The sequence below is a fragment of the Amblyomma maculatum genome, chromosome 9 (genome assembly GCF_055883805.1).
Source record: "Amblyomma maculatum isolate TAMU_Amacu chromosome 9, ASM5588380v1, whole genome shotgun sequence".
In the NCBI taxonomy this organism is placed as follows: Eukaryota; Metazoa; Arthropoda; class Arachnida; order Ixodida; family Ixodidae; genus Amblyomma; species Amblyomma maculatum.
In genome coordinates, this window is record NC_139352.1 from 45,171,528 (window position 1) to 45,193,898 (window position 22,371).

The following is a 22,371-nucleotide window of genomic DNA, read 5'->3' on the forward strand; positions in this document are numbered from 1 at the left end:
CTGCGGAGTGAGTAGCCATGTGTCGCTCGCGCGTGCTCAGCCACGGCATTTCTCCCCTCGCATATGTCACTCCCTAGCCTTCACGGACAGCAGACGTGCCGCGCGGTGCTCCCTAGACCATGGCTCCGAGCTGCTCGCAGCGTCGTGAAGCTACTTGTGCTAACCTCCGCAGAGCAGTGCACTGTAAAGATTTACATTGTGCCTTACATCCGTTTATTTCCGAATGGTGCAAGGAAAGCTGAAGGCGCGGCTGCTCCGCGCGATTTCCTCTCGTCGCATTGGATGAAGCCGAGCCGTCAGGCACTGCGGCGCAGGTTCGCCGTGCTTGACGCCCTGAAGTACAACTGTTGAGCAGTGCTACGCACCTACTCCGGATTTGATTAACTATGTAAGTCGGCCGTAATGTTTTTTTTTTTCTAGATAACACTTAAAATGTACAGTTGAACACAGTTCATCAACCCTTCCTTTTTTCTAATGGGAAGCCAAGTGCTCCTGAAGCCGCTCTCTTTGTTCCTTCAGTCTCTGGCCACACCAACACCATAGCGTTGAGCAACTCTTTGCCAGTCAAACCCGCATGACGCAGTTTGTTCATTTCATTGTCAACGACAACGCTTCAAACTTGGCATACGACGATCCCTGTTAAGTTCTTCTGTCTGGATTATGGTTTTCTATTTTGCATTCATAAAGTGACGGCATGCGCAATACACATCCATGTTGTAGCTGATTCATCAAGAGATTGTAAAAACAATTTCTAATTGAGTATAGTAGAATGTTACATCCTGAAAAACTAATTATAATCTAGGAGCAAAATAGTAACAGCGTAGCTATTTTATACGCGTCGAGAAGCTTATATTCTTATTGGGAGCACTTATAAGCATTCTTTCAGGATGGCTAAGAAGACAATTATTACGAAACGGGGAACATCGTCACCTTCCCGGTACTATAGGCGAACCGTACTGGACAACCACGCGCCCCGTTACCTTGGAGGCCTGCTCGACGGAAGCGAAGTAGCGGCTCCACCAATCACGGTTCTCCTCATCGTGCCCCGGGTCTGCAGCGGCCATCTTCTTCTTTCTCTTGTTGGCTTCGCTCTTCTGTTCTTTCTTGCTTCTGAACCCCTGCAGAAAAGGACCAAACAGTAAACTGGCTTTCAGCACTGCTTTACACCGGATGCATTCGAGTAAGGGAGTGGTCTCTGTTCAGTGCCAACATCTAGCAACCTTGCATTGCAGCGCGATTGTTCACGTGCAAGTTTGTTTCTTGAGGCGGAGATTACGTCCGAGCTATACACTTCACGTGCTTTGAACTGCAATCATTTGTAAGCTGCTTTTGGAGTATTGGTCACCAGGCCATTGATCAGAACTGCATGGATGTGCTTTTTGAGATCAACTTGATTTGTAAACAATGGTCCTAATTCAAGTCTTGCATCTTCAGTCAATGCCAAGTTGACGGGCCGAGTAACTTTTTTGAACCACAACTCCGACAAAATTGCAGTACACATTTCAGTGGATGGATTTTATTATAAATAGGGCGAGTGTATTGAACGCCGACTTTCGTAAATATAAAGTTACTTCTTTATTTAAATCGTGGTTCTTAAAACTCTCGCTCGTTCCCTTATTTCCGCTTATTGAAATTTTACAATTTAAGAAACACTACTTTCATTTTTGTCACTTTTCTTGTATTTCAAACAACAGCGGAGACACCGAGCAGTAGAATAAAATTTGATGTTGATGTTTCGGCGCCCAAAACGGTGGTCTTGTTCACAACATACGGAACAGCGGCACGTTTCGTGGGGAGAAGAAACGGCTTTTCCGTATGTTCATGAAGCGAGTGAGCGTCTTGCCCATGTATTACGAGAATGTGACATGCAAGTAATCCATGTTCCTGCCAAGAAAATGCGACAACAGCGGATGGATGTGAAAGACCTGTTGCCGAAAGAAAAATTTCCAGGAGTTGCCCACGCGATCTCTTCCGCAGATTGTAACGGCGTCTACATCGGCGAAACTGGAAGTTGAAAAAACGAGCTTACAACTTGCTCGTGATATTCAAAGCGAAAATACTAATATAACACCTTCACATGTCACATAGTGACGCTCAAGCACAAGATTGATTGGAACAAGGCAAAATCGTTGAAAAAAAAAAAAACTGGCCAAGTCACAGCTTCATCTCGAATCGCTTGTCATGCAGATAATGTCACACTCACTTAATTCCAACGAGGGTGATGTTAACATACTTTAGGTGCGGTTCTTGCGGCGATTATTGTAGCTTTTAAAGACAAACCTTTCTGGTGTGATTTAATTGTGAACATAGCTCCCGTTCTCTGCACCGAAACGTCAACATCCATTTTCATTTTACTGGTCAGTGTCCGCAGGTGATTCTTTTATATGTATCGCCTTCTCTTGCTTATCTCTACTGCCGAAGAATTTCTAACTTATTTCACTATTTTAAACTTACAGCTTAAGAAAAGCTTCGTGTCGTCTCTGATATTAGGACGTGTAACTTCAAGGTACTACATGCGAAGGTTGTTTCTGCGCTCATCACTGCTCTCAGATGGTTATACGTAGTAACCGGTTGAAATCAAATCAAATCTTTATTTTTATGTATATGTAGACACATAAAATGGCGGCGGAAAAAAGCCGCTCTTTGGCGGCTTGACTGGCCCGCTAACCCAGCCGTTTTAACAGCAGCAGATCAATAGTGTAGAAGAATTTCCACTAAATATAGCACATATTGCAGAAATGACACAAACCAGTGCAGTGAAAAAGAAAAAGAAAAACGTCTACAACAATGCAACAGGAAGGTAATATGCAGCTACATATCACTGATCAAATAGTACAAATGGCCCTCATATAGGAAAGTGTATATATATATATATATCGATTTAATTAATTAAATAGTTATTTAAAACTGAAGGCAACATAAAACACAACTGTTTTCCGGAACTTAGACGAGTAATAGGCACAACAAATTAAAACATATACTTCCGCGTCTTGAATCACCCTGACCATGCCTTAATAAGAGCACTGCCTCTTCAATAATCTTGCAGTGTTCTAAGTCTTTTCTTCCAATGGCAGTTTCAATTTTAGCGCTTGCAGCGCTTCTTTGCTAATCTCCTAAATTCCCATTTTCTCCATAGTCCGATATCTTGCTCAGTTGTATCGTGCGCTTCAAGCCACGACCTATCTGTATCGATCTGTGCAGAATATTGTGTAACCTATTCATGTTCGTCCAGAGCCAACATCCACACGGTCCTGCGCTTGTCCGCCGGTGTTCACAAATGCTAGCCGAAGGAATGTGACATCCTTCCAGAGTCCTCATACAATTTCGTGTCTATTGTAGCGTTATACTCTTCTACAAGCTGCGTTACTTTCGCTGTCCTATTTTCTTTCTTCTGCTAAGGCTCTTCTCAGGTTTTTAGCTACATCACTCCGTCATTGACCCCGGCCTGAAGCGTCTGTATACTTCACTAAATGCGAAATTTCACGCCCTTGTATTGGTACTATTCCCAGTCCCAAGATCGCTAAGTGGCACCTCGCCCTCTTCTTAGGGGCAGAATTTGAAACAGACGTCTGCCGCTTCCTTTCCACATATTTCAAAGACGACTTCAACATCGCATCAGGTATCACAAAAGAAGTACTAAACCTCTTACCTTAACCATGGAAAAGATTGCGTTATTTTTTTGTACGTGTTGACTGTAAATGTAGAAACAAGTTGCGCACGGAAAGACACACACAGGAAAAATAAACACAGGTAGGCAGAAAGAGCCGGTTGTGATTTGCCCTCTCATTCTTTCTGCACCTCCCGTTTTGTAGGCATGCGTGTACACTGCCTATAAATGCAGGCTTAAACGAAACAATAAACCAGTTGATAGCGCTCTTTCTGCATACCTGTGTTTATTTTTTCTGTGTGTGCCTTTCCGTGCGCAACAGCTGTTTCGACAATAGTATGCACCAACTCGCCCAACAAGAAGTTCTTCTAAATTATTACTACACTTGCCAGAAAGTCGCGACAAATTCCATAGATTCTGCCACCATCATGCTTTTGACTGAACATTAGAGGGATTAAATGCTGCTGAATTAAATGTCGAGCGATAGTTGTGTTGATATAAGACACAAGGATCGTTTCAATGTTTATTTGAGTGGTTTCTTTCACGCTGAAATGGCTAGGAAGAGAGCCTTGTGATATCTGCAGTTAAGCGCCGCGGTTTTTATGTTAAATAGTAAAATTGAAAATTTCTCTAGAAAAAAGCCACAGTATCGGTTGCACTTCTTTGCGGATACCTGAACCGCGCCGTTAGGCGGATATCTGAACCACGCCGTTAGGGAAAGGAGGAATGAAGTACACTAAAAGAATAAAGAGAGAAACACTTTCCACGGCGGAGGACTCCGGCAAATGTCAGCGGCCTGATAAATGTAGTAGGCGTTGTGCGAAAAGTTTGGCTGGCCCACCAAATCTGACGCCTGCTTGCGCCGGTCCTATTTCAGTTGGTACCATCCAAAGAATAGCGCTCGTATGGCGGCTCGCTCAGGTGGTCGATATTATTCCAAACCTCTCCACTGTGGCAGCTCTTTCTTTCTATTTTCATTCACACCCTCCTTACTCTCATCCCTTATGGCGCGGTCAGGTGTCCATCCAGAAGTGTGACAGATACCGGGAATTTTCTTTGAGCCTCATTACGAACGGCAGTATAGCTCTCAACGGGAGCTATTGGCGGAGCACGTGACAACTCTCGCCACTCCTGCTCACGCCAGCTGGCGCGCAGCTCGACGTACGTGGCTAGCAACACCTGCAGTATAGGCCGAAATTTAGCGTGATATGATCTCAGGGATTAAACACGAGAGAAGTACAGCTATCGCCCTAAATGAATGTCGGCTGTAGGTCTTTCTTAAATATATACTCGGCAGTTTCGAAAGCTCTATCTTAAGAGCTCTTCATCTTCACTGTATAGCGTTGTACCGCTCGGCCGTGCTGCGGCGCTCTGCAACTGTTGAACGTATATAGGTTTTCAGCTCTGCACAGTGAGATATAGGGTGACTCTGCTGCGGGAAAACATTGGCAGCAATTTAGCTGTGTTTTTATAAGCATGGCGTTGATCAATGCCGTGTTTCCCAGCTCAAAGTTTGCCATTTCAAGATGGTGAAGAACGAGTGCGTTTGAGCTGTAGCCTGATAAAATGTCAAATCTTCGTCGACTGAAAGGACTATATCTTTCGATCACTTGGGTTGACTCTTAATGATTACACGTTTAATGAATTTGACGGAAATATAGGCACGACATGTGCCATCTGTTATTGTACGAGATAACCCGTGAAACCAATATTTTCTTTAAAAAATGCCATCTGTTCAGTACGGTGAAATATGAGAGAAAAAACAAACACAGCTTCTGCCAGTAAATCGTCATACAATGAATGGCTTAGTGATTTCAGCCAGCACTTCCTTGAAATTCCTGATAACGTTAAGTCATGGATGATAGGGGAGAGAAATAGTTGTGAATCCTGGGGCCAAACCTATAAAACCTACTTATTTCCTCTATTTGGCCTTCCAAGGCGGGCATTGAGGACGGTAGCAGCCGATTCTGATTACTCTAGGAACATTTTTGATGCTAATAATGTGCTCTCGTTCCCAACCTTGCGCAACTATAAAATTTCACTCTTGATAAAGAACATAATAAACACTAACTTTCCCCTTCCGTTAAGCTTTTTTGTCTTACGTTCCCGTAATATAAGACAAGCATCCAATTGTAACTTTAACCTTCTCAAATGTAGCAATGTTTAGGGCGAACGCCGCATAGAGTTCAATGGAGCAAAAATATGGAACGAATTGCCGATCGAGGTAAAAGTAGCCATACATTTTAGAATTACTTGCAAACTGCATTTCAAGTCCAATAAAATTTTGCCTGATACTCTTGTCTTGAGAATTATTGACACATCATTTCTGTATGTATTTTGTGTATTGTTTTCGTATTTTTGTATTCCATAGTATTATGCATTCTTTTTATTCTTAGAGTCTCCTATATTCTTCTTGATTTTGTGGTGCGTACCTTGTAAACGTGTCCTAGTGTGCACATTATGATTGACTTTTTCAGCCTTTGGCGCTCTGCAGCTGAACTACAAATAATTTTTGTATTGTACCGGCCACTGCAGTCATGAAATTATGAGACGCCTGCTTCTGGGAAAGAGAGCAATGGTTAGCCTTGACCGCCTAGTAAAGAGCAGAGACATTAGTCTGCCAACCAAGATCCGTATAACTCGTGCTATGGTCTTTCCAGTTGTGATGTATGGATGCGAGAGTTGGACTGTGAAAAAGGCTGACCGCCGAAGAATTGACGCGTTTGAATTGTGGTGCTGGCGAAGACTCTTGAGAGTTCCTTGGACTGCCAGAAGATCAAATCAGTCGATATTGTCGACTATAAATCCTGACTGCTCACTGAAGGGTCAAATTCTAAACTTAAAGCTCAGTTACTTTGGTCACCTGATGAGAAGAGAGGAGTCGCTGGAGAAAGATTTGATGTTGGGAAAGGTTGAGGGTCGCCGGAGAAGGGGTAGGCAGCGAACGAGATGGTTAGATGGCATCCTCGAGGCACTACAGAGGAAGTTATGTGATGTTAGGAAGATAGTGAGAGACCGGAAAGCGTGGCGTGACATGGTCCATAGGGTCACGAAGAGTCGGACACGACTGAACGACTGAACTGAACTGAACCGGCCACTAGCTTTTATAGCTATCTGTCCAAACGGTGTTTGCGCATATTACTTGTCATCGCAATAAAGTTCCCAATAAAAAAAAAAAAAAGAGCACGCTTTTCGTTAACTCGTTGTATCCTGGCGTCGTTTGTATCAGTTAGTTCTTTAGAATTTATTTACTCTCCAATATTACTGCCTACCGTCCGTAGAAGTTCCACTACAAAAACATATAGCCATACTTTTCCACAAATCGGTGCTTGAAAACCACTTACGTAGTCCAGAGTTATGAGCGTCTCTTTCGCTGCCAGGATGTTGGAATCAGCTTCCACGTCGACCAGAACACCTTCGTCTAAGATAAAAGACGAGAACACAATAGAAAAAAATACATGATATGAATGCACGTGCCTAGCTCTGCAAACATGTTACAAAAATTGTCGCCAAGGAAACGGTTAGACTTTCCTAGAGGGTTATGACTAAACTTGCGGTGCTCATTGCAGGACCGTGGATGAGCTTTCGAAAAAAATGCTCTTAAAATTAAACGGCCTCGAGTCACGTAACAGTCTAGCATATTTCACAATATCACAAACCTCTGTTCCCGTCACATTTGCAGAAACGGCTTCTAGGAGACACTTCCCTTTAGCGGTCAAGTTTAACAATTTTGCACAGTGAGAGCAAAACACTAACCTAAATTGGACGCATTCCCATGTTAAAGAACCCCAGGTGGTCGAAATTTCCGGAGTCCCCCACTACGGCGTCTCTCATAGTCTGAGTTGCTTTGGGACGTTAAACCCCACAAACCACAACCACCCCCATTTACTGAAGTAAACAAGCATGAAAGCTTAAAATCCTTGCTACTGTTCATTCCATGATATCCGCTTAAAATGTCCTGCAAAAGCCATCCGCGTTTCTCAAATATTCCCACATTCCATCTTTGTCTGGCTTGCTCAAAATGGTGCTATAGCGTAACTAATAAAAAAGCCTGGGGAATGGCTTCACCATGCAAAAAGCCTAAATTCTTGCCTAAAATACCGTAGAAGCAGTAAGCAATGTGCACGAAAAATAAATTAATTAAAAATTAAGTTTGAAACAAGAAGCTGGCCACAGGCCTTACCAATATGGCGTCAAATACCCAGCAATATGTTTCAACAAGCAATGAAATGTTTTCGTACAATGAAGAGCCACCGTAGAGTATAAGGGGTATAAGGGAGCAAGGAGTAGAAGCATCGACATGTACAAACTTAAATTTTTTTTTCTCATCCTGTTTATTCCAAATAAAGAGGGAATCACGATGGTGTCTTCGTTATACCTTCGATGGAAGAGGAGTGTTTATGGGGCGCACTGACCAATGTGCAGCTGGGAGGAGGTCTGCGAGCAGCTGCGGTTCCGGTGGTCCCTGGAGCGCGCCTGGGGCCGGAAGAGGAACTTGTGCAGGGAGTTGACCACGTGCGTGCCCACCAGGGTAAAGCGCCCGAAGCTGCGACAGTCGATGACTCGGATCGTCAACGGCGGGCAGTACGTCTCTTGGTCCGGCAGCGCCTGCAACGTCCGACGTCCCTCTCGTAAAGCACCTCGATGTCCAGGTTTAAAAAGCAAGAGGATCCGCCCACACAACTTGCCAAAGGCACAAAGAGCCCACTCCGTGCATCCATGTGCGTCAGTGTTGAACGTTTTGTTTGATTTGGGTTTTAGGATTTAACATCCCAAAGCGACTCTCGCTTGAGCGACGCAACAATGGAGGGCGCCGGATGATTGAGACCAGCTGGGGGTTCTAAACGTGTACTGAAACTGAACCTTGCGTTTTGCTTCAATAGTAACACGGCCGTTGGGGCCGAGGTTGATCCAGGGGCTCACCTCGTCTCTTCTTTGCTCAGATTCGAATATATATCACCCAAGACATCCTCAAGGCCATAGACGATAACCTCCAAATAGATGCAATCTTCTTAGACTTCTCGAAGGCATTTGATCGCGTACCTCACAACCACCTGCTTGCGAAACTTTCGTTCCTGGGAATTCCTACTAATCTGATATGCTGGCTCGAACATTTTTTAAAAGGACGCTCGCAGTTCACATCCGCCAATAACATCCAGTCACCCTTAACAGATGTAACATCTGGTGTCCCTCAAGGGGCCGGGTTATCACCATTACTCTTCTTAATATATATCAACAACCTGCCCTCTAATATTCAATGCAAATTGCGACTCTTCGCGGACGATTGTGTCATCTATAGTGCAATAAGTAGCCCAACCGATAACCTCACTTTGCAACAGGACCTTGACGTTATTGCATCATGGTGTGAAAAGTGGCAGATGCCTTTAAATCTTACTAAGTGCAAATCGTTGTCCTTCACTCACAAACACACCTTGACGAATCACACTTACAGCATTTCATCCGTCCCTATAACCGTTGCAAAATCTTATAAATATCTAGGTGTACATCTCACATCAACACTCTCTTGGGTCACCCACATTAGAACCATTTGCTCCGACACTTCACGCACACTTGGCTACCTGAGAAGAAATCTGAAATCTGCATCACCTAACATAAAACAACTCGCGTATGAAACATTTGTGCGGCCAAAATTAGAGTATGCATCATCCGTCTGGCACCCATGGCAATCGTATCTCACCATCGAATTGGAATCAATCCAAAATCGTGCAGCCCGGTTCATCACTTCATGCTACTCAAGAGAAGCCAGTGTCACCGCCCTCAAGCAGTCCCTCCGTCTCTCAACACTAGAATCACGCCGAGTCGTTTCCCGCCTATGCTTACTTCATACATTTTATCATAACACAAGATCACGGCACGCTCTATTAACCGCCCCACTACGAACGTCCTCCCGGCTAAGTCACGGTAACCCGATAGCACGCATCAGTGGCCACACGTCTGCTTACAACAACTCATTTTTCCCCAACGCAATAGCACTATGGAATTCACTGCCTAACGACATCGTAGCATGCACTGATCACAAAACATTCCGCGAGAAAATAAAAATTCACCTCGCATAGATCTTGATCACTTCTGCGCTCTTTGTAGCGAGTATTGCTTGACATATCTTTAATAAATGATGTATCATTTGCTGGGAAACCCTGATATGACTACAACCCCCTTTATGTTTGTTTCTATGTTTGTTCTTTTTATTGTTATGCACGTTCCCATCATCGCCGTTGTAAACCAATAAGCCCCCCCTTATGTAATGCCTTCGGGCCTTTAAGGGATCAATAAATGAAATGAAATATATATATATATATATATATATATATATATATATATATATATATATATATATATATATATATTTTACTCCGCACTCGTTCCGCGTTCACTAATTTTATTGGTTACGCTACGTCCAGGTTGTTAATTTCAGGGAGCTTTGTGGTAGGCGGACTACCGACGAATGTGACATTGGAGCATCTATATACGCACCACGTCCAGGAACTTGACGGGCGTGGAGAAGTTTGGGTTCTTCTTGCAGTTGAGGATGACAGACGATTGGAGCACGTGTCCGCCGCACTCGACGTCCACGCGCGGGTGGTCTACGCTCATCAGGTGCACGCGCTTCAACTCGCGGAGGCCCCAGAACAGCACCTGCGCACATGCGCGTCATCAGGGCAGAGAATTGACGTCAGCGAATGTGTATAAGCAATCGACGCACGATCTACCTTCCAGCGGGCATATTTCGTAAGTCTGCTGATGTTTCTCAAAAACTGGCCAATACTGGCGCGCGCCACCTGTGAGTGGGGCGCGCACAGGTGAGTTTTGTGAGTAAACTGAGTCAGTTTTGTGAGTGAATTGCCCAGATAAATTGCGATGTATTCACCTGCAGTGAAGGCTGGGAAGACCTACAAAAGTTTGGCTGGTTGGCTTGCCTCAGTGCAATGCATTTTGGGGAAAACTTTGAAATTGAAGTCTATTCAATTTGAGCAAGCAATTACTCATTATCGTCGGCATGAAAGCAACCACTTCGGTAGGAAATAAACGTACACACGTTTGTCGGTAACTTCAACGCAAAAGAAAAAGAAAATTGTCCTTTCATCGGCAGTTGATCAAAACTCATCCTTGAGCTGAACAAGTTTATCAGAAAACTGTATAGCCCTAATTTGTGTATGTGAGACTGCATTCAGATAAGCGCTGATTAGTGACTGACCTTTAACTGGTTCGTCGCAGGTCTCCGCCAACAACGCCAACCATGTATTGTATGTTTTGGTGTTGTTTGCGCTGTGTTAGAATATCGTAATGAAATTCATAAATTTTATCATGCCTTATCATCTAGCACAGCCGTCATCATGCCGATTCATCGAACATCCAGTCGCATCAGCCACACCTTGGCCGTTTATCCGCCACATGCCCGAACGACAACGCACCTCAACTCATTTTTTGTAAGGGCAGCCATCGACTGGAACGATCTTCCCGCTGACATCGTCGCTCACTCTAACCCAAGCCATTTCAGAACCGCCATTGAAAACCTTTTTTTGTTAATCTCGACAATACTGTCAAGCCTACCCCTCATGTAAAGCCCCGCACTCCTGAGGTCTTTGAGGTATTGGAAATAAATAAATAAATAAATATGTGTAAATCTATAAGGCTTGGATGTTTATTTTTTGTTTACTTTCTACTCCTTCTATGTTGTCGCCAGTTATCTTAATGGGCATTAGAGTCACTTTTACTAACCCTTACGTGTTATGAGCGACAATCTATGCATAAGATAGCAGCGAATACGCTTCATGTCAGTGGCACTCTGAGAATTTGAGACCACTCGGAGACTGTTCATGGTGCAAACATTTTTTTTTTTTGGACGCACTGTGGTCTCCGTCTAACTTATTTCATTCACTGTATCAGAAGAGCGACTTATAATTTAAAAACATAAACAGAAATATTTCATGTTGAATAGCGGGCAGTTTACGGGTTCCAATGTGCTCAGAAAAGTTCTAGGCATCAATCTAGGTTTTCTAAACATTTATCAATCTGTATTTGTCCGCATCTTGCTATCAACAAAGCTTGGCTCCTAGCGTCCTAATCCCGATACACCTACCTCTATCCTATACGTGGACAGGGTCGGACGTATTCCCTTTGGCACCGGGTAAACAGGACCCCGTTCGCTTGATCGAAATATGTTCTCCTTAGGCATCGGCAGCTCAGGGATGTCACACTTTTCTTCGTGGGATGAGAACTGAAAAGGCACAGCACGGAGGAAAAATATTTTTAACTTAATGCAGCCCTTTTGAAAAGTGTAAAATATCATGTGAAAATATTGCACATGAAATCAAATCTTAAACAACACCGTAGCACATAAGTAACTTCCATTGCCCTTCCGCAGATATGCAAGGTTTCAAATAACTTGAATGAACATTTCTGGACCATATATCCAGATGATAACGCGTTTCCAAGTCGTTAAATCTGCTATATAGAATAGATGTTTCAGTTATTTTGAAATGAATGATCACCGTTCAATCTATAAAGATATAAATACTTAGATCGCTTAGTTGGCATCGCTGGCCGCTGCGCAGTTGGACGCTGCTGTTTCAGTGAAATACGGGCGTAGAGAAAATAGCGCTATTGGCTACACTTTGGGACGAAATATAGAAAGATTGGCAGCTTTAGCAGTATATTTTAATGTAAAATCTGACGTCAATTGTAATGGTGCGTATGCACTGTTATAGGTGCCGAGACCTCGTCAGGCCAAATCGCCTTTTGTCTCGGCTGTCTCTTCTTTTGTCAAAGAAAAAGAAAACAAAGTTCAATCAATCAATAAAAAAAACAATCAATGAAATAATGAATCACTCAATCAATTATGGAACTTACATATAAGGATTTACTTATAATCTGAACATACTTGCTCACAGCTCATGATCTGAGAGCCAAAAGCTCATGCCGTACCATATAAAATGATTGTTGTCTATTGTTCGTGTTGCTGATTAAGCATTCGCAGGCTATTAAATTATTCCTGAAAAATTTTTCGGGCTCTATGCGCATCATAAGCTATGTGTAGAGACGCATGGTACGTGCGTCTCTTCTACAAATGGTTCAAGAAAGTACAGTTAGCCTTATGTCTAAAACAGCCCTCATGTTTAAATCTTTAAAATATAGTAGGAATGAAATGAAATGATAGTAGTCGACATGCACGTTACACTCACTATTTAGCGGTAGATAACGCTTAACGCTTGTGGCATATTGGAAAAAAAAAAAAGGCATTCCTGTTTGGGAATAGCCATCACGCGCACTGCGCCTACAGCAGTGCAAATGAAACTGCGAGGTACTTTTTTTTTAATATCCTGCCCCTAGTGTAGAAAAAGGAAACATTTCGTTTGCCTATCTGTAAGACAGCTACAGCAACGTTAGAACGCCTTTTGTTGCCCATTTAAGAGCTGCTCCTTAACATCACGACTAACATTTATATCGTTCATATATTCCACTATTACGCGATACCGTAACTGGAACTTTGTCCTAGCAAACCCGGCGTCACCATCATTTGCGTAGTTGGCAAGTAGGAAAATATTCGTATTGGTCGCCATGGTCTTTATGTCAAAGCAGAAAAATCTCGCCCGGAAATTTCAACCGCACCAGGACGCGCTCGTTAAACGTGACATCATTAATGAGATGAAAAATGATCAAACATAACACGCCATGCGAATGCAGGTCGCTACTTGTACGAAAGGGCTTAACATCATACGGTCATAGATTTCGCGCAAAAAAAGATTTACTCTATAGGCGGGATTTGAATTCGCGACCCTTAATACGTTAAAGTGTGAAAGTGTTTTATTTCAGACAACAACAGTTACAGTTGTCTAGGGGACAGACCAAAAGGCAAATAAGTGTCTGACGAAGAGTCTGCCTCTTATTGCTCCAACTCAGGAGCACAAGACATTCAAAGCAGAAGGCACACACTCAGTGCATAATTCACTATCAGACATGATGAAACGTCTTTATGGTGACGAACAAAAAGCACACACACACACACAAAAACTAGAAAAGTGAATAGAATGGTTACGCCTGGAGCGACAGCAGGTACAAAACGATATTCCGTTTGCAAGCTTTCAAAGACTTGCTTTCATAACTAATGATTAAAGCAGGATGATGGTCACTTAAAAAATTGGATATTCTGTATGTGAGTTTCTGGTTGCCGTAGTTAGTGCGAATTGTTGCTTTATTGAAATTTGTGTGTCGCGTGTTGTAGTTGTGTACTTTGGCGATGTACTTGTGGTAAAATGCGATAGGATCGGAACGTATTTCTACATAAGCACACTCTAACTTCTAGGCCAGCAACGGCACATTTGTACGGTGTAGGAACGAATAGGGAGTTATTTGTACGTCTTTCACTCTTTTCTGGAAAGTTGCACCTTACGACAGAATAACAATGAGCATGTGTAATACTGTGAGGACCCGATGCCTCTACCGTGTTATACCTTTAGTACGACGACCTTGAAGCCACCGTCTCTCAGTTTCTAATTCAGACAATATCTGTGCAAAATGTGCCTAAGCAAATCAAACAAGTGGATTTCTATAACAAGTTTCTCCTAAGTTCAGCGTTATTGCCTCTTCACTGCGTCGAGGGAAGGTATATGCTTCCGCACTGATATCACCGCGTAAGGTGCGCTTACCCGCAGTAACTCGAAGGTAGCGAGCAGTTCACCCGCTGGCTCGGTTCCGCGGTAGAGGTCGTGCCACTCCAACGATGGTGGCTGGGAGTTCACGTCATCTTCAAACTTCACGTGAGGTCTGGCTATCGTTCTTCCGATGAATTCAGACTTTCCCTGAACCACAGACACAAGATAAGGTAAATCGCGTACTAGCACGTCTTTTTGAATAATTTATTATCCGTCGATTCACTGATCAACTCACTCAGTGAGTAATGAGCTACCGAATAATGTTATGTAATTACCCCGTTAAACATTCATTAATCAAAATATCTTTATGAAAGTACTGTTTATTTTATTTTATCAAACCATTTTGGTAAAATTTGTGTATTTTCTCCAGTAATGTCGTGAATTAGTGTTTCTGCAGTGTAAGTACAAAATCGCGTGAACCCCCTTTTATTTGGTAGTAGATGCACACAGCTGTTATGACGGCTTGCCTTGGTAGGCGAGATGACTATATGAGAGAAAGTAGATGTTAAAAACACTTTGAACGCGCGAGAAGGTTTGCCTAATAATATTTTTTTCTTTATTGAAAGACTAGGCATTCGTACGCTCTGGTGAAACAAGTGCGTCACACCTTGAAAAGCATATAAAAGAACGCAATGAACCCTTATTAGAGATAATTTTTGCTGATGATAAAGAAGTTTGATTTTCTTTGCGTCTTCGGGCAAGAGAGAATTCTTAAGTGATCACGAAGTTCCAAAAAGGGCTAACCACTTTGTCCTGATCGAAGATCTCGATGACAACGACGGGAGGGTCCTCCTTGATGTCTTCTTTCCTGCCGTACACAGTAACGCTCGGGAAGAGCAGCATCTCATCCCAAGTAGGACTCAGTGTCTCGTCGATCACCTAGCGGGGAGAGGAGAAACTATCCATTATGACCGAACGAGGAGCCATCTTATACATTGTATCAAACACCGCGCATTTAGTTGGACACGCGTCTTTTGCTGTTTCTTTATTGAACGAATCTATTCTGCATATATCGGCTGAAATAAGTAAAAAAAAAAACACATTCTGCAGGTCTAGTGGCTGGTAATGCATAGAACATTCTCTGTGCACTCGCGTAATGAGCTTTAGGAAATAGTATCGGCGATCAATGCGATTCATGCGCAAGATTGTACTTTAGATTCAATGTTGCCCCCGCATGGATCAACTCCTAGTACTGACGGGCGGAGACGGTGAAAGCGTGTGGGGTGATTCAGTCCTGTAACCTTCGTCTGAAAAGCCGCCCAACGGTCTAACCTTCTGAGAGATCCACTCTGACGATCCCAGTATAACCCGTTGTGCCCGCTTGTACCTAATGCACTTTGTCCAAACATTCACTAGCGTAAACTTTTGCGCTATATTTTGCGTGCTTTGAGAAACGCAGTTGTGCTACACTTGCACTGTGTTTTTTTATTACGATAGTTGTGGGGACACGGTAGTTAGAAATGTGGGAAAGTTCAGTAGTTTTCTTTTTTTATTACAGGTATAAGCTAGCCATCCGCGGAGTGTCTATTGCGTGAACTTGCCTTTTTTTTCTTAATTACACGAGAGTGGGGTGATATAAACTGAAGGACATCTATTTTGAACGAAATCAGTGCATTGTTTGTGAAACTTGGCATGTAGTTGGAAAAGGGACGCATGCTTCTTTTCCCATTGATGATGATGCATGCTGTAGTATATTAAATGTGAGTTTTGGGACTTACCATGGTAGTCTGGCTTTGATCCCCAAAGACGACTCTAGCGAACGGATCAGAGAGGCCCGACGAGTCTGAGCCAATGAGCGATCTCGCCTGGTACATGTGAGCTCGAAGCTCAAACACTGACTTTTCTGAGCAGTGAGAGAGGAGAGAGAAAATGCAGACGCATAATGAGTACAAAATAAAGAAAAGAAATTGTTCTTTACGCAATACAGGCAGTGCTTAGAATACGAAGCTTGTAGAAAATGAATGAACGGATAAATAAATGATTAATTTATCAAGGAAGGAATGCTTCAAGACAAAAATAATATCGTTCTGATTCATTGCTACGCATCTACCATTTGTTTTTTACCACTTGATTGTTGATCGTGCAATAAGCATCACCAGATTATCAACCCTAGTGGCATGATAAAAAAAAGATTTGATTCCAAACTTCGCCTAAAAAACGTCTTCGCTTCCATGTTATCCGTTTTGACATTATACATTCAAATTCAATGTGTTGCCGCCCGTACAGGTACACTGCACTAGCGTGGTGCTGGTAGTCCCTAGTCCAACTGCTGTACCATTACATTACATTTATTAACTGCAGCGAATAAATATTGTTTACGCGCTTATAGGCAACTCACAGATATGTTACTTTATTGCAATAGCTCTTAACACAGGGCTGAACGCAAGACTTCCGCTAGTCTACCCTTAGATAGCGCGCGCACATTGCCCATATATATAAGTAATGTGACAGTGGAGCGGCATATATCCTTTTGAAGTCCGCGCCTGCCAAATGCCGAGAAAATGAGGAGGAAATAAAATCTGCCAACCGCATTTGCCGCGCCCAACGTGTTCTACCCTGCAGAGGAGGTGGGGCTTCGGAGGATTAGAGTTGGGGTGGCCCTAACACCAGCAGTGATCCGAAAGTGGCCACAATTTCGGTATTTATATCCACACCCTGGGTGCCCCATCTGCAAGTCTAGAAATATAGAAGCTGACATCCATCACCTACTGTGTCCAGCGTTGAAGCCAACGCGGATCCACCTGGTGGCAGCTGGCCTCTCCCCCCCCGCAGTCATATGCTGTTTGGACACTGGGACCGCATCATCGTTCACTCCTCGATTTCATTGCATCAGCCAACCTTTTTTCATTTATTTGACACACCCTTCATGCATCATAACATTCCTTTTGTGCCCTGAGGCAATAAACTTCGCAAAAAAACAAAACAAAAAACTAGCATGCCATCAGAGCGTTTGCTCTCTGCCACATACCGTGATGCACCGCCAATTCTAAGCGCCTGCAGCTGTTGCTGCGTGTCACAGACCACCGCCAACAACCTTATTTTGGCGCCGTGTGCTGCAGATGCACGTGTGCTTCGCGCGAGGCACTCGCACTTGATATATGACGAAGCCGGAGGGAGGTTTCCAGGGGTCGGAGTCCCCTTCGTTTTCGGTCCTTTAACGCCGCGCTGTGCGCGGGCGAAGTTCACGCGCGGCCCGAGAGCGCAGAGCCTCTGAATAACGGGCGCGTACCAGACACAGTCGTTCTGAGGCAACAGTGGAAGAGGGTGTGGGTTGCGTCTGCGGGCTACGCTGAGCCGAAGTGTACGCGTCGTGTGCGTGGCCCTCCTCGCATCGAGTTGGACGCCTTCGAGCCAGCGCCCTGTCGACGGTCATCTTCTACCGTGCCTGATTGCCCGTATACCTTTCCTTTTCTTGCCCTATCTTGGTGCCCTCACTGATTGTACGCTGTATTAGTCGATTTGATTAAGATTGTTTTTTTTTGTGTGTGTTTGCACTGTTTGTCGCGTTTTGAGTTTGTCTGCGCTTTGTAACTTACTTTTGTCCATTTAATTCTTACCCTTGTTTTATCTGCTAATAATGAAATGTTTTGCTTATTCTCCGCACTCTGGAATTTCTTCTAATTCACCAATGCACCGACACACGTGAACCCTACACGGGGAGACCGGTCTAATAAATTCTGTTGTCAACGCTGACTCTTAGGTCAGGTGCTGGCGTAAAGCAATACTGTGCCTCCACGGCTTGCGCTATCTTGCGCCTGGCAGTCGTTGTCCACAGCAGTTTGTGACACTGCGAGAATAGCAACAACCGTGCTCTCAGATATTCCAGCTATTGGAGCCAACTTTGTATAGACGACTTGATTTACCAGAAACTTCAGCTGGACGATTAGTCTTCCATGCACCACCAGCGACCTCGGCTACACGAAGCGAAAAGTTCAAGCGCAGTATCGTGGTCACATAACTGAACATACTGAGAATGTAGCGCAGAGCAGGACAGGACACAAGAAGAAACGAACAACACGACAACATGTATCCTGTCCTACTATGCGCTACATTCTCGATATGTTCATGCACCAACAAACCCAAAAAGACACGCTTTTGCAGTTGACTTAGTTTACTGAACCTATAAGTCTCGCCACGCTGCAGGCTTCGTTTAGGGGTGCAAAAGCGCGATATTTAATTGTTCCCATGCGCTATCGCGCGCCAGTTGCGTGCAGCATTCTGGAAGCAACAGAAGTGTGAGTGGAAGTACGGTAAAACACGAAGAAACAGTTTACATTAAGCCGCTATTCGGAGCCCAAGAGCCGGTTTCGCCATTCTTTGCTTGAGAGATATCATCTATTCGTTTGAGCGAACGAGAATACTGCGACCAGTGAAAAACATTCCTTTTAAAGATATTCCCCTCGGACGACCCCGGAGTGCGTTCACTAAGTTACAATACGCGGGTGCGTACAGCGCACCCAAATGGCCATTAGTGGCAGATATGCTCATGATAGGCCCCGCATCTGTTAGTAGCACTCGCTTTTTTCCCACCTTAAATCTTCATCGATGCATTGGTAAAGTAGCACCGTACATTCTGCGGGTATGGCCACAACCAATTTAATTGAATTTATTCATTTCGTTAAGAGTTGAAGTAGGAATCTGATATTATTTTGTTAAATATATGCCTTTCTATATCTTACCATCTCAAAGGAATGGCTATTTATTTCAGCTTTACTTTAGTGAATTCTCACAGAGCACAATACTATTTGTACATTAAAAATGTGCAGCTGAATTTTATTTATGTTCAGACGCTCAAGAGCTCATCTCAATGACCACTTTAAGTGTGAAGTGCTAGGAAGCGTCCACGGGCGTTACGGGATCACTAAAATGCAGTGTTTGTCCAGTTTCGTACAAAATTGATGTTTGGGGAATAGATAAAGAAAGTTCCGTACAGAAACGAGGGTGCGCTCACCCGTGTAATGAAGCTGAGAGGGTGGTCCTTTGTCAATGTCCTCCACGTCCTTGACGTAGCCCTCAGGCAGTCCCTTGAGCACAGAGTGCTTGTTCTTGGTTGTGCCGAGCCAGAGATGCATGCGCAACTTGGCTTGCACAGTCCACCGTGCACTCTGACTCACTTTCTTGCCCGGCTGGAGGGTGAAACCAATTAAAAGGGAGTGTTTCGGTCCCTTTCATGACCCAGTGAACGCAAATCTCAGGGGATGAGTGACTAAGTGTGGCGGACCACTCTTTACAGAATTAGGTGCAAACAACAGCGCAAAAATAGTTTAAGTTTTGTTTAATTTTGTTTATTCTGCGCTAGCTTCTTTGGACGCTAAAAGACATGTTGAGGATAATAAAGCACGTTGGATAATAAGAGCTTCTGGTCTGTTCTATTTTGTTGCTACGCCCATGTGGTTCAGTGCCTACTCTTGTGTATAAGTACGTGCAGCCAAAGGCACCTCGCAGTAAGGATTTGGATAGTGCTTGTTGAGCAACAGTGATGCGTACAGAATTAGAACACAAGTGAGGCATATTACTCAAGATTCCTGACAAGGCAAGACTGAAGGCTACACAATCATTACGAATCATTAGGTTTCATTTGAAAAGAAAAAGTTTTGTCTAATTAAAGCGCGGCAGCCACAACACCTAAAGCACAAAGCGCATCCTACGGGCAGGCATACTAGCTCATATTGAAGATGGGCGCCTAGTTAAGCACACAGAGCCTATTTCGGGGCTCAATCAGATGTAGCAAATGCGGAGCAAACAAGCTTGCGCTCTGTTACACGAGTGCCAAGGATAATGAATGGAACTTAATAAACTGGAGTGCTTTCTACAGGTGCAGCTATTCGGCGAAAAGCAAAGCATGAGTGAAAAATAAAGTGCGTGGGAGCATAACATGGAGTGCGGTTTTTTACTGTGCTTGGCATTTTTTTCCATACCTTGAAAAAGTTATAATCGTCGCCGATGCCTTTGTCCTAAATGAAGAAATTATTTTAGAGTCAGAACAAAGCACAGAACGGTTCTCCGACAATGAAATTCTCAGCGGTTCCTGCATTTACTGTAAAAGCGTTTTAGTTATTATTGGCGTTGCTCTGGAGTATATAGAAGCTGTGGAAAATGTATTGCCGTTCGTAGTAGAACAGATGTACTTTTAAGAAAGATAATAAGTTTCCAGTGAGGTATTAAAAATAAATGAGCAGTCCACATGGCCGCATACATATGATGTCCTCTTTGCTCCAGCAGCAAATAATGCTCTCCCCAACTGGTGTTAAAACAGACATCGTGAAATTTCAAAATAACTTCCGAAGATTTGCGAAGACTATGTCGGCATTTTTACAAGAGTGTGCTTTGAAGGTTTCTAAACTGGTCCTTCACTTTTATCAAATAAAATTGCCTTATTTTGTTCGCACTTGTAACATTTATAAATAGAATATAGTTAAACTCGGCTAGTTATATTCTGTGTCCTTAAACATCATATGCCTAAAAGCTGGAAATAACTAATTGTTGGCGGTTAATTGTCGCTCTTTTTTTTTTAGTGAGAGGTGGAGGGTTACCATCTGCCGAAGAAGTCTACGTCTTTCAATGACTGGTGCAGCTAGAAGCAGCACCTACGTTATTGTGTAGCGTAAGCGCTATGCAGGTGTCCTTTTGCCTGTGTGAATGGGCTCAAGACACGTCTTTGAAATTTACCCAAACGAGCACGCTTTTTAACTGTCACTTAGCATAAAAAAGCCTTCCAACATCTTACCTTGAGAAAAAGCGTCTGGACCTTGCCACAGAACTTTCCTGTCTCCTCTTCTATGATCGAGTAAATAAGATCTCTCGCGGGAATCCGATGATAGGCGACACGCTTTCCGCCACTGATCATCCAAACAAATACATCGGGCAGGGAATGCTGAGGCTGTGTTGAAGAAAGAGAAAATGCAATAAAAGGAAACATGTGATATAACAGTCCCGGCAAATGTGTTCCGGCCGATGGGATTGCTTTTTTCCAGTGTAGAAGGTAGGCTAGTTGATTTTGCAGATCGGATGCATATTTTTTAAGCAAAAAAGTATGACACATGGAGAAAACAGATGCACAAGCTCCAATTGTGCCAGGGCATTTTAAACTGTAAATAACTACACATTGAAGGCAGTATTCGTGCTCACTTTTCAATACCTTTTTGTTCTCTATGAGCACCTTAAAATTTGAGCTATATGATTCGAAGGCAATCTTTATGGGGAAAATACTTTAGACCAAGCTGCACATGTTGCACATCACTAAACCGTTAAATGTGCTGCAAGTCAAGACCAACACAAATAAAATATGTGCGTAGCGTTCCGATTCTGAAATATTTATTCTGAAAGGTTGCTACCGTGCTCACTAAGTTGATAGCCTAAACAAACCGTGGCACTAACATAAGGAGTTGGTGGTCGCTCTTTTACGACAGTTCAGACGTGGAGATATACCCGAAACTACATACGTCGTCTACAAGGTCATTCATCTTCTGCAGAAGGCCGTAGGTGCTTCGCAGTTTTTCCTTGAACGAGTTCTTCGTCACTAGAGCCTTCATCGTTCTGGCCATACTTCGAACGTGGTCCTGCAAAATTCGGAATCGAACAAACGAAATACCAGGGTTATGAATTTTAGAAGAGGCGAAATTACCACAGCACCACATAAGGAAAGGGGCCGTTATAGGCAGTGGCTCTTCTCAGCCACTGTCTTTTTAACGCCTTTGACACATGAATGAAAATGCCTCCACACATCCGTGTGATACCTGAATAACTGGTAACTGAAACAGTACATGTTAGAATGAGGCATATAAAGATATCATGCGAAGGTGTTCTGCGTCGAACAGGAAACTTGTGTGCTTTGATATTTCTCGTAGAGACACTTCTGAAGATGGCAACCAAGCTTTCTTATGGTTCTGTATTTATTTAAAGCCTGTACACGTATATCTAGCTCGCGGGAAATAAGCTTGCTTTCTACGATGACGTAGAGTGAATGTGTGCGTTACGTTAGACATTTAAAGGCCCACTGTCCACCCTCCGGTCGAAAATATTTTTTTCCCCGGTGACTGTGAGACTTCGCCCCCAAAACGCAAGGCCGCAAAATGTTTTTGAAAAAAGTAA

At 43.4% G+C, this 22,371-nt stretch overlaps 1 protein-coding gene across 1 annotated transcript in view; it reads right to left on the reverse strand.

Annotated features, from left to right (window-relative positions):
- The window catches only part of mfr (ferlin family C2 domain-containing myoferlin misfire), a 178,824-nt gene that overhangs the window by 30,239 nt on the left and 126,214 nt on the right, over positions 1-22,371 (reverse strand). The window contains exons 22-32 of the mRNA XM_084580089.1: positions 21,723-21,839; positions 21,008-21,160; positions 19,232-19,406; positions 15,999-16,123; positions 15,025-15,159; positions 14,275-14,427; positions 11,709-11,846; positions 10,103-10,264; positions 8,023-8,215; positions 6,952-7,028; positions 981-1,118 (exon numbers count right to left, since the gene is read on the reverse strand). Of these exons, the coding sequence (XP_084436215.1) occupies positions 981-1,118; positions 6,952-7,028; positions 8,023-8,215; positions 10,103-10,264; positions 11,709-11,846; positions 14,275-14,427; positions 15,025-15,159; positions 15,999-16,123; positions 19,232-19,406; positions 21,008-21,160; positions 21,723-21,839 (1,566 nt within the window). The remainder of the gene's footprint in view (positions 1-980; positions 1,119-6,951; positions 7,029-8,022; positions 8,216-10,102; positions 10,265-11,708; positions 11,847-14,274; positions 14,428-15,024; positions 15,160-15,998; positions 16,124-19,231; positions 19,407-21,007; positions 21,161-21,722; positions 21,840-22,371) is intronic.